The sequence below is a fragment of the Centruroides sculpturatus genome, unplaced genomic scaffold, assembly GCF_000671375.1.
Source record: "Centruroides sculpturatus isolate CEXI.00-Female unplaced genomic scaffold, Cexi_2.0 scaffold610, whole genome shotgun sequence".
Classification (NCBI taxonomy): Eukaryota; Metazoa; Arthropoda; class Arachnida; order Scorpiones; family Buthidae; genus Centruroides; species Centruroides sculpturatus.
The window spans coordinates 441506-456962 of record NW_019385271.1 but is presented as its reverse complement, the minus strand read 5'-3'; the positions used below and the strand labels follow the sequence as shown (position 1 = coordinate 456962).

Here is a 15457-nt window from a genome sequence, read left to right as displayed (position 1 = left end):
AAGTCGGAGTTGGAGTCGGTAGATTTTTACGCGACTTCCACAGCCCTGGCAGGGCTGTTGAGTCGGAGTCGGAGTCGGATGATAAGGAAAAGTCGGAGTTGGAGTCGGTAGATTTTTACGCGACTTCCACAGCCCTGGCAGGGCTGTTGAGTCGGAGTCGGAGTCGGATGATAAGGAAAAGTCGGAGTTGGAGTCGGTAGATTTTTACGCGACTTCCACAGCCCTGGCAGGGCTGTTGAGTCGGAGTCGGAGTCGGATGATAAGGAAAAGTCGGAGTTGGAGTCGGTAGATTTTTACGCGACTTCCACAGCCCTGGCAGGGCTGTTGAGTCGGAGTCGGAGTCGGATGATAAGGAAAAGTCGGAGTCGGAATCGGAGTTGGAGTCGGTAGATTTTTACGCGACTCCACAGCCCTGGTTTTTCTGTAAAAACACTTTTTGGGAGTGTATTTATTTCGCGGAAATTATTTCCCGGCAATTTTTTTTGCTGTCAAATTCACGAATGGGTGGAAATAATTATTTAATTAAAAAATCAATTAATTAAGATATTTCCAAGTGCCATTCTGGGCTGCACAAAAACACCCAAGGAGTTAATTATACCTTCTATTTGCAAAATTTCTTCAACCTTAAAACAAAATAAGAAAACAGTGAATTTTTAAGAAATTTGCAGGATTTTCCGGAATGAGAAAAATTTCCCGGGATATTTCCCTGGTTAAAAAAACAACGGGATCCAGTTTGAGAAACCCTAATTCTCTCATGCATAGTTCGAAAACTGTTAGTATTTAAAAGTGAACATGGACTTTATAGATTTACTCTGTATAATGATTACTAAATGTATTATTTTATATATTCAGAAAGGAAATGATATTGACGACTGAGACCATGTGCGTGTTATCAATAAAATTATTTTATGTCTGAACTTTTTATGAAGGCAAAATATAAAATTTGGGTCTTTTATGATCTTAACAAATGGATTATCTTCCCTAAAATTGCACATAATAATAATTCTACAAATTTATTGATAGGCTTGTTCTTAGAGTTTATTAATAAATCTACATTAGAAAAAATTTATATTCCTCGTAAACTAGAATTATTTTCTTACCAAAATTATTATTAAGAATTTGTTAGTAGACTCAACTCTTTACATTTCGATTTTTAATTTTCCAATTCTGTAAATTTTTAATACGTTTTGTAACTGAAAGTAACTGTAAGTGAATTTGACGTGATTTCAGAATTTTTATATTACGAAAATACATAACTGGTGTTGATAATTAAAATAGCTGAATGATGATTGTTTTAAACAAATTATTATTAGTAGCTGCTAAGTAGAACAGAGTTATTAGTTATTTAAAAATAGTTTAAATATTAGAATAAACCTAAATCGTACCTGCGATTAAATCGTACCACAGCTGTGTCTTAAAATTAATAGCATTTAGAGACGCCCTTAGAGGTAAAAAGTATAAACAATACTCAACCATTCTGTTTGAAAGCAAAATTGTCTTCAAGAAATTACTTTTTCAAAACTTATTCAAAAAGTNGCGATCTGTAGTTTTGGCGAAAAAGTGAGATATAGGGACATACATGTCCATTTTTATATATATATATAGATATAGATATAGATAATTTTTTACTTGTCTTATGGTTTATTATGAAATTTTACTATTTCCTATTTAGTCTTTCCTTATTTAAAATTTTAAAATTAAAAATTGTCGTTTAATATAGCGGTGTTGAAGAAATTCATGTAATTTGACTTGAATGCTATAGACAATTAAAACTGTATACATTCATGCCTGATTCTGACGATAGATAAATTCATCGTCATTGACTAGTTACAAACAATGATGTTAAGAAAAATATTACTTAACGACACAAATGTGAAAAGAAAATTCACTTTACCTAGAAAATGACGAAAACACATGTTCCTCTAAACATAAATACTTTAAATAGCAAACAGTATAGCACAACAAAGGAATGTTTGAGTTACAACGACGCACGTGCCTCTAATTAGAGTACTTGTGAGAAAATGACAGCACAAAATATTTTTCTGTGACTAACCCACCTTAGCTTGGTATTCATTACAAAGCATTGTAATGTTTTCCTGACAGTAAGGTAAACTTTAACCTTTGAAGAAAGCAAACCACTGTTTTCAGTGCTTCTATGTCATGGCTTTTATGCACATCTACGTAGTCAATCTGTTAATACAAAATTATTAATGCAAGTCTTGCTTCTTCAAAAAACCATAATTATTTTTTAGTTGAGATCATTTTAAATTGTACAAATTAGTGCTGTATATCGGTAAATTTGAATATATTGTGCAATGTGTTTATGCCATATTTTCAACTAAGTATAATAATGTTGTAAAATACGACCTAATTTAATTATTACCAGTTTGAAAACGCGTAAAGCATAAAAATCAAAGCTAAAATTGTAAATTAACGAATAATGTTTAAAAATGACAAGTTTCTTTCAGCCTGTATTTTAAATTTTCACCCTTTTCATTATATGTTTTTTTATATTTTTCGTTTATCAAATAGGCCCACAATAGTACGACCATATCTATCCCGTGACATGGGATAAAATATGAATTGACTGGATCAATACAACTGTACCTTCACTTGTATTGATCTGGTGATTGATTCAGAGACTAGATATAAACAACTTCAATATTTTTCAATATTTTTAATTAAATGGTTTCCTCTGTTGACTGTTACTTCATTAGTATAATTTCTGTTTATTAAATTTACTGCTTGATGGTGCCACACATTAGAAAAGAGGACAGGTTTAGTAAAATAAATAGCTTGTAGTCACGCTAAAATATGTGTTAAAGCATTATTTGAAAGTGAAGTATTATTTAGTGAAAATAACTGAAAAATATAAATGAAACTAATTATGAAAAACTGCTGTCTATATATAACAGAGGTAAAGTACAGCGATTGGTCAACAATTAATCCTTTTATTTTTGGACTCAAGGGAAATTGGAACATCAAGAAGTGAAAAAAATTTATAAGTTTTTTCTGTATGTATGAATTTTAGTGTGTATGGGAGCATGATTTTTTCAGCTTTTTAAATCTTAATAACTGTTGTCCTTTTTGTTGAAAATTTCTGAAATTCTGCAGGGAGAATTCTTGTATTACCAGGACTAACAGTATTAAATTTTGATGGTTAAAGATCAAGGGGGTGGAAATATAATGAGGTTTTATGTATCTCCAGTATGGTCAGACTAAATGACAATTCTACTGGTTATTAGCATTTACGATGTTTCATAAAACCATCCCTACTCTGAGAATAAATTTTTTATAGTATAATTTGATTGTAGAAATGGTAACATTGCTTTAATAAAATTTAACTTGAATTTAAAATGTACATTCACAAAATGTAAAATTATTCATATAAATCTAAAGCAAAACAAAACATTTATTTCTAAACATACAATTTCATTTTATAAAACACCATTTAATTTTATAAATAGTAAATTACTTTAAGTTTTAAAAAGTAAACTAAAATCCAAATTATATTTGGAGAAAAAGTGAATTTTCAGTTCGAAAATATTCCTAAAATTTCTAGAATAAGTTAAAAATATATATATTCGAGTTAAAAATATATTTAAATAGAAGAAAATATATCTATTATCAGAAAACTGGAACGTTTAAAATAAACGGTTAAAATTTTAGTCTTCATTAGTCAATGACTGTTATATCCCGAATGCAAAAGAAGGAGGGTTGGGTGTCGAAATAGCAAATCCGTTTCCGTAAGAACTACGAATGCTACGAAAACAGGAAGAATAAGCAGAAATTTTGATCAAACGAGTCGAACTTCAGCTCCAAGTAATATTACGGCCTCGGATGAAACTGAGAACGATGCCTGATGTCCGAAGTCGGAAACGATGTTTTTGCTAGAAATATTACGAAAATTGAACATGGAATGTGCGTACTGGTTGCAAACCGGTTGGACATCCTTGGCGTCAGTGAAGTTAGATGGACATCAAACAGCTGAATCAGTAGAATCAGTAGTGATGGCAAGACCACTCTGTACCCGAGCCATGAAGAGCGGCAAGAACGTGGAGTAGGTCTTATTCTGAGTAAACCAGCGACGAAAGCACTAGTCGGATAGAGTCCCTTCCGTGATCGGATTATTACAGCTCGCTTTACCGATAGACATTCCAAAGCGAATGTGATGAAGGTTTATGAGCCAACCAACGATGCGGAGAACAAAATAAAAAATGAATTTTATGAGCAGCTCTAAGAAGATTTGATTTGATTCTTTACCTGAGGGTTTTGATTAGGGACTTCAATGCCTAATTGGGCGGTGATCGTGGAGGAATCGAGACTATGATTGGTGCTCATGTGACCTCTGCTTATATGAGTGACAATAGAGAAAGGCTACCATCGTTTTGTGAACACAACGGGTTGTCCATTGGTAACACTTACTCCCAGCATCGGCTTATTCATAAGAAGAACTGGCTGTCACCAGATGAGCCCACTTTTAATGAGATAGATTTTATTTGTATTAGTAAAAAGTGGAGGTCATCATCGCGCGATGTCAAGGTTTATAGAAGTGCAGATATTGGATTTGATCACTACTTAGTTAGGCGGATATTAAACCCAAACTTCGTAATCAAAAACAGTTCATGGTAAAAAGACCGTTCGCGAGAGAAAAATTAAATGATCCAATCATCGCCAAAGCATTTATACAATTGCTTCGCTGTCCTTGGAGAGATAAAAGATAAAGATCTCTCCTGGAACCTCAGAGACATTACCGCAGAGTGCACCCATTGGAAGACGTCATTGCAAAGACATCATTGGAAGGCGTCGAGAAAGACGAAACGATCAGTGGACCCAAGATCGCCCGTGGAAGTTGTTTGATGAGGGGAACGACGCAAAACTTAAAAGTGACCAATCTAAAACAATGGCTGAGATGAAGGAACTAAGCAAAAGATTCACCGAGTTGGATAAACGTCTAATGAAAAGCTGTCAGAAAGCCAAGAAGGAGTGATTAGAACGAATGGGCGCTGAAGAGCAGAAAGTTTCCGACCGGAATGACTATGCGGTTCATTCCGACCGGAATGAACCGCTTAGTCAATGAACTTTTGTCTTTTATTTGACGGCTGGGAACTCCAGCCTTCCAATAAAAGACAAAAACGGGAAGCTTCTCATTGCTCAAGATGAGCAGAACAAAAGGTGCATGGAACATTTTCAGAAAACTGTTAATCAAGAGTAACCGACCATCATATACGATATCAATATTCAGGATACACAGGATGAGCTTCAAGTGGACACTGGTGACATCACCCTTCAGAAAGTGGAGATTGCGAATAGTAAAGAATAGTAGTGGAACGAAATTACGACTGAGATTTTGAAGCATGGAAGGTTGCCCATGTTGGAATAGCTAACGTTATTGTTTAACAGGTGCTTGCAATGTGAGGAGGTCCCTCAGGATTGGAAAGGTAAGTATAAAGTCAGAATTCATAAGAGAGGAGATATCTCCGAATGTGCTAACTGGTATCGCCCGTGATCGAAATTGACGGAACATTATTGCTGCCCGGTATGCTACCTAGCATTGGAAGAACTAGAACTACTACTACTATCAGAAGACAGAATATCATTTTTACAAAAATACCAACTTATATTGAAAACAGAAAAGTAAAATTTCAGATATACTAAATTCTACTTAAAAAATATGCAGTATACAATATATAATTTTAAGCAATGGTACAATATCAATCGCAAAAATATGATATTTACTTTTATAAAATGATCATCATCTTCAAACATAGACACTTTGATTTTAGAAAATGTGGATAATATACTTGAAATATCACAAATTCACTCTTTAGCATATGTAGAAATCACTTTTATAAAAGGTTTCTTCGGTATCAAGAGTATTATATTATTTGCGAAAGTGTTACATTACAGTAGAGCATCGGTTATCCGACCCCCGATTAACCGACACCTCGGTTAACCGACCGTTCTAGTCGGCAAATTTCAAATGTCCGCTAGAGATGTGGCGCTACAATATTTGGCTATGTCTTGGCTACTTTAATATTATTTTTGTTACATTTTTGCGTGTTTTAGCTGGCATCAATGGCTCGATTATTGAAGGGAGGCCAGTATTTAAACGAGGCTTAATTTTTTAATTTTTAACGATACAATAGCGGCAATTATTATTTTTTAAAAAAATTTGATAGGCTTAACACGGAGGAAAATTCAACGCGAAGTAGGTTAATAGCGATATACTAATATACTAATTAATATACTACACTATAAAATATACTACACTAATAATGTATTTTTTCATACTTTTCGGTTATCCGACTTTTCAATTATCCGACCAACCCCAGTTCCCAATTGAGTCGGATAATCGATGCTCTACTGTATTTTAAAAAAACTTTATTATTTTTTATTTTATTTTCACAGAAAACAAAAGAAGTTCAGAGATTTTATATTTCCTTTTTCTTTATTTACTCATATACAAAATTATTTTTCTAGTCCTTTTTCATTTTTATTGTCATCTTTATTTTAAAGTATTCAAAGGAAATATTTAAAATATAAACAAACAAAAGAATATTTAAAAAATAAAATTTCAAAAAAGTTTGAAATTTACAATCGAAAAAAAAAGTTTATTTAAAACAAGTTTAAGTTATATCACATAGATTTGCTAAATCTTTCAATTCAAAGCGGAGAAACTTTCTTTAGCAAGCTAGTTTTCGTGGAAATATAAAACAAAATTTACTTACACTAGAATCAAATAATCTTGCCTGTACATTGAGGATATCATTTCGAATGTATACAGATGATTCAAGAAGCCATTAGTTCAAAGGAGTTCTTTCCTATTAATCAAAAATTCTTTTCTTTTTATTTGTCATTTATTTATATTTTTAAACAGTTTTTTCCTATTAATTTGTTGTTTATTTATGATTCTAAACAGTTTGTTTTGTATTCATTTGTTGTTTATTTATATCTCAAAAATTTTATTTATTTATTTGTGATTTATTTACATTCAAAAAAATTTGTTGTCTATTTGTTTCTTGTTTAATTATATTTAAAACAGTTTGTTTTCTATTTAATATTCGTTTATTTATATTTTTAGAAAAGTGTTTTCTGTTTGTTTGTCATAGTTTTATATTTAAAAAAATTTGTTTATTTATATTTAAAAATGTTTCTTATATATTTATTTGTCGTTTGTTTATATCTTAAGAAAAATTTTTTTATTTATATGTCGTTTATTTATATTATAAAAAAATTGTTTTTTATTTATTTTTTGTTCATTTTTATTTAAAAAAATATTGTATATTATTTGTTTGTTGTTTAATCATATATAAAGTGAAGTTATTTCAGTATTTATTTGTTGTATATTCATTTTTTCAAAAGAAGTTTTTTTTTTTATATTTGTTGCTTATATATATTTAATATGAAGTTTCTTTTACTATTTATTTATTTTTATTTTGTAATTTAAAAAATGTATATTATATACTGTACTTATTCATTTGAAATTAATGAATTTTATTAACACTTGTTTTATTTATTTTATTTTGTTGTATTTTAATTTTTCATCTAAATAAATAATATGTAATATTTTATTTATTTATATTATATTATAAATTGTATTTATTATAATAAGTGTTAACAATAAAATTTATGGAATAATTATTACATCATGTTTATTATCAAGTCACTCTATAAGGTTGTTATAATTTTTAAAGTGTATAAAAATTACTATAAAAATAATAAAAGATATTTTATTTATTGAGCATTATAAAATATAATTCAAACATACAAGCTATGAATGTGTATAAGTCAGTTACAGTGTACTTTCTTATTTATTGCATTGCAATATATGCACACAGAGCCTTTGGAGTTTACAATCATACAAAAGTGAAATGTAAGTTTATTCACAAGACTAAATTGTCAGCATCACTATTTGTGTCATTAGATTTATAGAGAGTAATACAACAAAACACATCAGTGATTTGCCAAAGGAGTAACATTTGGCAGGACTTGCTATGAGGAAACTGAATTTTGTTTCAGTGTTAGACATATGAATAAAGCCCAGAACACTGCTTGGTTGCCATTCTATTTGGTAGGCATGAAGCAATGACTAACTATGACTAATTACCAATGTTCAATAGTTTCATTCATTCAGCCACTGGTGGGTTTGGTTTGTGTAACTGTATGAAGATTTTTTGGACATTTTGTGTGTATTGTATATATGTATATACACTAGAAATTCTCTTCTTAAGCATAATAAAATACTCTTTATGAAAAAGTAGAGGTCAAAAATTGTGAAGGCAGAGGTTTAAAGAAATTAAAGAATAGTTGCTAATATTTTTTAAATAACGTTGTTTGTACTATCTGTTGTGACATAAACAGATAAAGAATAATAAAGCAAAATTTCACCTGGAGTAAATAAAATTAAGAGTTTTGAGAGATTTTACTTATATACACATAAACAGGTGATGGCAAGATGAACTTCACACAAACAACTATAATTTGTAGGTTTCCAATTTTCTCAGTTCACTTTTTCAGTCCAAATTTTTTTCTGAACAGGACTTTTCGGAAAACATTTCTTAGTAGATTTTTTCCATAAGAATTAAAACAACCAAGGTAAAGGCTGAAGATAAAGACATTACAATACAATATCGGTTAATTAGGTAATTAATTGCGCTATTGTTTTTATGGAAGTTTTTTTATTAAATTAAATAAATTGTTCTAAACTTTTATTTGACCAATTTAATTTTGGTAAAAATTTTAAAAAACACTATCAGATGTTTTCTATGAGATCAGCAGGTTTTTCTTGTTTTTTATTCAGTATAATTTTTTTCATAACTTTTTCCAGTCCCGCCATACTTTAATAGCATAAAAATCGAAACTGTTGTGTTATATTTGAATCTATGCGGTAAGTTAGCTTCTCTCCTGCTTTAAACCAATACTACCCTGAGGCGTACTGGAGAAATATCCGGGAAAGCTGACACCAGCTGTTCTCTAGGTCAAACGGTTTGTAAACAATGTAAACTGCAGTGTGAAATTTCTAGTCTTATTTAATGAACGAATAACAATCTGTCCTTCTATATTTTTCAAACAAAAGCATTTATTTTTAATTATTTTAAATATTTTATATAGTTTTTCTCAGGGCTGTGGAGTCGGAGTCGGAGTCGGAGTAGGATGGTANCTAAATTTATTATTTTATATATTCAGAAAGGAAATGATATTGACGACTGAGACCATGTGCGTGTTATCAATAAAATTATTTTATGTCTGAACTTTTTATGAAGGCAAAATATAAAATTTGGGTCTTTTATGATCTTAACAAATGGATTATCTTCCCTAAAATTGCACATAATAATAATTCTACAAATTTATTGATAGGCTTGTTCTTAGAGTTTATTAATAAATCTACATTAGAAAAAATTTATATTCCTCGTAAACTAGAATTATTTTCTTACCAAAATTATTATTAAGAATTTGTTAGTAGACTCAACTCTTTACATTTCGATTTTTAATTTTGTAATTCTGTAAAATTTTAATACGTTTTGTAACTGAAAGTAACTGTAAGTGAATTTGACGTGATTTCAGAATTTTTATATTACGAAAATACATAACTGGTGTTGATAATTAAAATAGCTGAATGATGATTGTTTTAAACAAATTATTATTAGTAGTTGCTAAGTAGAACAGAGTTATTAGTTATTTAAAAATAGTTTAAATATTAGAATAAACCTAAATCGTACCTGCGATTAAATCGTACCACAGCTGTGTCTTAAAATTAATAGCATTTAGAGACGCCCTTAGAGGTAAAAAGTATAAACAATACTCAACCATTCTGTTTGAAAGCAAAATTGTCTTCAAGAAATTACTTTTTCAAAACTTATTCAAAAAGTATGATTTTTGGTCACTTTTTAGTAAAATTTTTACTTCATTCATAGGAGTTTTGTTTAAATAAACGAAAGTTAGAAGTTATCATCTTTGATAATAATAAATAATTAAAAACGCTAATTAGCTATTTATGTATTAAAATTTTTAACACTCTTTTCATATATTAAAATACAATTTTTCGTATTATGTTATGTTAATGTTTACGTATTTATAAATAAATTTTATTTTTAAATAATTAAAAATTAGTACAAAAAGAAATATTTCATTGAATTATTTTGTCAATTTTGAATAAAATATTGTATTTTTCGGCATATGAGACATGACTTCTATTCAAAATTTATCTAAAAAAATCGTCCGTTGTCTTATATGTGAAGTTGCAATCTTTCATAGACTAATGAATTGCCAAAAACAGCTTTTAGTAGGCTACAACTAACCTCTATCCGTCCCAACAGTTCAATAGAAATGCTATTGTTTAATTAAATATATTATTATTTGTTATAAATAAGCAGGTTTCATACATTCATGTTAAATATTTAAATGGAAAACTTCCATTGTAAATTACGACGTTTTTTAATTTATCCTTTACAACGATAAATAAAAGTATGGTTGGCCGGAAGGCCGAGATAGAAGCTGGCAGCCTACCGCTCTGGGAGATTTGTCGACTCCGAACGGGTCGAAAACTCTCCAGAAAATTTTCGGGGGTGATGCTACCAGACATGTCGGTCCCCAGTCCCTCATCACCCAACGCGACCTGGCCAAACCTTTAATGAGCTTGCTATAAGAGGCTTTCTTAGTGCTCACAGAGCAGGCAGAAATTTTACAGGAACGCCAATAATTATCTTCACTAAAAAATAGAATTATTCTTAGTAGGCCTACAATCTTTTGAATAAGTTTCAGCATTATGTCATTAAAGCAGAATAGCTATATAGTTTTATTTCAATCAGCGGGTCTCTTCTATTTTAATATTTAATATAATATTATACTTTGATAAATTTTCAATTTTAACAAAGTTTATTTAATTGTTAAGCAATTATTTACTTACCAATACGAATTGATAGATTTCTTTAGCTGGCCTGTCGTACTTTCAGCAAATAATAATAGCTTTTAGCTATAAATTTAATGGATAATTATTGCAATATTACTTTTTTATTTGTTCAAATCGAATCACTTTTATTATCTGATATAGATTAATTGTCCATATGTGTTTTATGTATTTACTTTGTATAAATATAGATGAAAAGATGAATTCGAAGAAGCCATCTTCGAAGAATTCATAATTTATCAGAAGACTGAAAATGAATTATTTTATATTGATTTTGGTTGCAGTTCTGCTAATATTCGGTAAAAATTTTCTTTATACTTATATTTATTTAGTAAAAATAAATACACTGTGCTAATATTAATTAATCAATAGTTTTATAGAATGAGTCAGAAAAATGGTTACACAATTGATCACACCGTATGCTGACACTATTTGAAATATTTAACCAGAGAGCAGTTCGAAGCAATAAAATAAATTTTATTTTTAATATATCTAATTATACTTGGCTTGCAAATTCCAATATTCCGTCTCCCGTAAATCAAATAATGTAAGAGCACCATCAGATCAAACGTAAAGCTACTTATTCAATTCAACCCATATAATTTTGGTAAAAGCAATGATTATACTTAAATGTAAAAAATTTCTTTATATTTATTCAGATGTAAATTGTAAGAAAGATGGATATCCAGTTGAAGGAAATGGTTGCAAATACGATTGTTGGAAGAACACATACTGCGACAAAGTCTGCAAAGACCTGAAAGGTGAAGGTGGATATTGTTATATAAATCTGTCGTGTTGGTGTACAGGACTTCCTGACAAAGTGGCTATAAAAACAAACCAAGCATGTAGACGTAAAGGGAAGTAAACAAAATCGACTTTTAAAAGAATATAACGATCTGCTTTTACTAATATAGAAAAATAAAACTTATAAGAACATAATTACTGGTACTTGTTATTTATTTGTTGAATTAAAGTTAGGTATATATACTGTACATTTTGTAAAACTTTCGTTCTTTGGGCACTAAGAACGCCCTCTTTTTAACAAAAGCATTATCGGTTTTATCGATCCTGTCCTTCACCACGCGATCAGGCTCAGAACGGAGCGTCAGGTTGGTGAGAAAAGGAACCCGATATATTTGAATGGACCACTCTGAAAAATTCCTAACATGATTTCATCCGTCTGTATTCGATTTTTGGTCTATTTTTACCCTTTCCGTCCTGTGGGCACTGAGGGCCTCTTATAGCAGTCCCATTATGTGTTCGGCCAGGTCCACAATGGGGCGACCGGGTGGTGAGGGACGGGACCCGACATATCCGAACGGATCACCTCCCGAAAAATTCCTGGGGATTCCTTGGCCCGTCCGGATTCAATTTCGAGTTCCCCGAGCGGTAAGCTGCCACCTTGACCGCTCGGCCACCCGGATGTCGCCAGTTATAAGAGTTTGTCTATGGAAAGAATCGGCTTGAAAGAAAATTCACGCGTTTTAAACACATTCCCTGATAATATCAGATCTTTTCGTTTAATAAGTCAGGCAATGCGTGAATTTGATTTTATTTTCTCTCACTAGTTAGTAGAACAACTTTTCCATTAATTGTTTTCATTTTTGTAGCATGCATTATTAGTGAGGACTCATGCATTTATACCGAAATCCTTGTATGTTTAATACCAGAGCGTGAAGCTTAAACTGTTTATAACAGCAGTGGCATGTTTTACAAATGAGGAAGAAACCGGATGTAACTTGCCACAACGAAACGATCAAGGCTAATGATCATTAGTTTATACCCAAGTTGATTCTTTCCATAAACAGACTGTTATAAAGCATAAATAAACAAATGTGCTATTTCGTTCAAAACAGGTTTTAATATGAAATATAAACACGATACTTTTAATTTGACCAGTTTACTCTATGGTATCAAACTTTCACCTTTTACGATAGAAATTTTATTTATAATCGTCAGAAAACGTTTTTCGGCTGATGAGGACTCATAAATAAGACCAAAAGATATGTGATAAAAATGTAAATAGTAAATGGACATTACAGAAACTGTTTCATCTACTTTTATTTTACTAACAGTCGTTAATTGTATTGGTTTTTAATTATTAGCAGTAGAACCCTGATTCTACAAGGCACGTATACAAAGTATACGTGTAGTATACAAAGTATTCTATAGGCACGTAAACAAAGTATTAATAGAACTAATACATTTTGAAGGAAAATAGTACATTTTTTGAAGGCGCTTCAGTACGTTTTGAAATTTCATTGCGGCAACACTGGTTGTCAGTCCAACCGCTGTATTCTCGCTATCAGGGGTCTCGTTTTCCCTCTCCTCGATGGGACCAACTTGCCTGCGTAACTAGCGTTTTCATTTCCGATCGTGGTGTATCAGCTTCCGAATATATTGTCAACTAGTCATATAGCATAATTAAAAGGGTTTAATAAAAAAGAGTATATATGAGATAAAATAAAAATAATAACAATACATATAAACTTAAAATACAAAATATGGGTTATGCGATTCCCTTCCCTTTTCTTTCTCCCTTCCCCTTTTTAGCGGCGGTGCCAGCTTTTTTGTTTGTCTTGCCGCCAAGAACATTTCTTTTTGTTCCTGCTCCCGCTGGATTCTTCTCGTATGGTCTGAGATCTCCTGACCACGCCCTACTCCTCGCCGGGGTGGAGGGGAGGTGTGTACAAGATTCCCTACGAGAACCAGCTTTTAGGAATTAAGAAAGAATATGTAGGGGTTACAACTACATACCCTACATATTTTCAGAAGGCGGGTGTGTACAAGATTCCCTACGAGAACCAGCTTTTAGGAATTAAGAAAGAATATGTAGGGGTTACAACTAGGAACCTAGGTTTAAGGATCAAAGAACACAAATATGATATCAGAAAAGGTTCTAATGCGACAGTATTGGCCCAGATGGCGCAGGCAGAAGGTTCATTGATACATTGGGATAAAGCCGAAATCCTGAAACAGATACACTCGCCGGCTTTGGCAAGAACAGCTGAAAGGATAGAAATCTATAGAAGCAAACTTGAAGAAAAATGTATTAACGCAAGGGATGCGGAGGGTCTTCCTTCCGCTTGGAAGTTTGCGGTTAAAAGCTTAAAAAAAGCGCAGGAAATTTAGTATGAAATAATAAGCTCTATATAGTTAGGCAGACGATATTATTATTTAGTAATGATATTATGTTAATTATTTTGAATATTTGTATTATTTACAAGTATTATTTATTTTTATGTTATCGGTTTATTTGTATTTTTGAATATTTAAACGAGTAGTTCTATTTATGAAGTGTTCTATTTAACCTGAAGATGATCCAATGAATGGATCGAAAACGTTTGTTTTAATTAAAAATAATCTCTCAGCGAAAAATAAGGTGTTGGATTACATATTTAATTGTTTTCTGCTGGGTATAATTGTGGTTTATAAAATAAGACAATATTTATCTATATAAAGCGAACAACAATTTCACTTCCACCACTCACAAACTACAGTTATTCACGGCCGTTTTTTTTTTTACAAATTCTGTATATTTTTTTATTTGCTTATTATCAGCCAGAGTTTTTACTGTCCTTCATTCCTGGAGCCACCCCTGCCGTTAATCAGGAAATACAAACGATCATATTAATTTTTTATAACACTTTTTTCGAAAATGAAACGTTCAAATATTACTTTACATTTCTGTTATATAGATGAAATTGGATTAAATGTGTTTAGGTAAAATAAAAATAAAAATTACTAAATGCATTAGAAAGGAGAAACAATTGTAAAGTAATTTGCCAGCTCTTTTGATATGCCGTTCGCTTTGTTTACAANACACTCTATAAGGTTGTTATAATTTTTAAAGTGTATAAAAATTACTATAAAAATAATAAAAGATATTTTATTTATTGAGCATTATAAAATATAATTCAAACATACAAGCTATGAATGTGTATAAGTCAGTTACAGTGTACTTTCTTATTTATTGCATTGCAATATATGCACACAGAGCCTTTGGAGTTTACAATCATACAAAAGTGAAATGTAAGTTTATTCACAAGACTAAATTGTCAGCATCACTATTTGTGTCATTAGATTTATAGAGAGTAATACAACAAAACACATCAGTGATTTGCCAAAGGAGTAACATTTGGCAGGACTTGCTATGAGGAAACTGAATTTTGTTTCAGTGTTAGACATATGAATAAAGCCCAGAACACTGCTTGGTTGCCATTCTATTTGGTAGGCATGAAGCAATGACTAACTATGACTAACTACCAATGTTCAATAGTTTCATTCATTCAGCCACTGGTGGGTTTGGTTTGTGTAACTGTATGAAGATTTTTTGGACATTTTGTGTGTATTGTATATATGTATATACACTAGAAATTCTCTTCTTAAGCATAATAAAATACTCTTTATGAAAAAGTAGAGGTCAAAAATTGTGAAGGCAGAGGTTTAAAGAAATTAAAGAATAGTTGCTAATATTTTTTAAATAACGTTGTTTGTACTATCTGTTGTGACATAAACAGATAAAGAATAATAAAGCAAAATTTCACC

The 15457-nt window shown here is 30.9% G+C and overlaps 2 protein-coding genes across 5 annotated transcripts in view; one reads left to right on the top strand and one right to left on the bottom strand.

Annotated features, from left to right (window-relative positions):
* Window positions 1–2125, bottom strand: part of LOC111636992 — a 23005-nt gene extending 20880 nt beyond the window's left edge. For 2 of the 3 annotated variants that reach the window (XM_023382393.1, XM_023382392.1), the window contains exon 1: window positions 1895–2099. In XM_023382393.1, the coding sequence (XP_023238161.1) occupies window positions 1895–1916 (22 nt within the window). In that variant the 5' untranslated portion in view covers window positions 1917–2099. Of the gene's footprint in view, window positions 1–1894 lie in introns of all 3 variants that reach the window. The other variant, XM_023382394.1, reaches the window with a different exon arrangement.
* A 9005-nt stretch (window positions 2126–11130) lies between these two features.
* Window positions 11131–11835, top strand: LOC111636996 (alpha-toxin CvIV4-like). 2 transcript variants are annotated; one of them, XM_023382400.1, is made up of 2 exons: window positions 11131–11208; window positions 11569–11835. In XM_023382400.1, exons 1-2 carry the CDS (start codon window positions 11163–11165, stop codon window positions 11772–11774), a joined length of 252 nt encoding a protein of 83 aa, XP_023238168.1. In that variant the 5' UTR covers window positions 11131–11162; the 3' UTR covers window positions 11775–11835. The 2 variants fall into 2 exon arrangements, 1 of the variants encoding a protein (XP_023238168.1); XR_002758625.1 differs by lacking the exon at window positions 11131–11208 and adding an exon at window positions 11348–11479 and having other exon boundaries at window positions 11569–11707.
* The last annotated feature ends 3622 nt before the right edge of the window (window positions 11836–15457 follow it).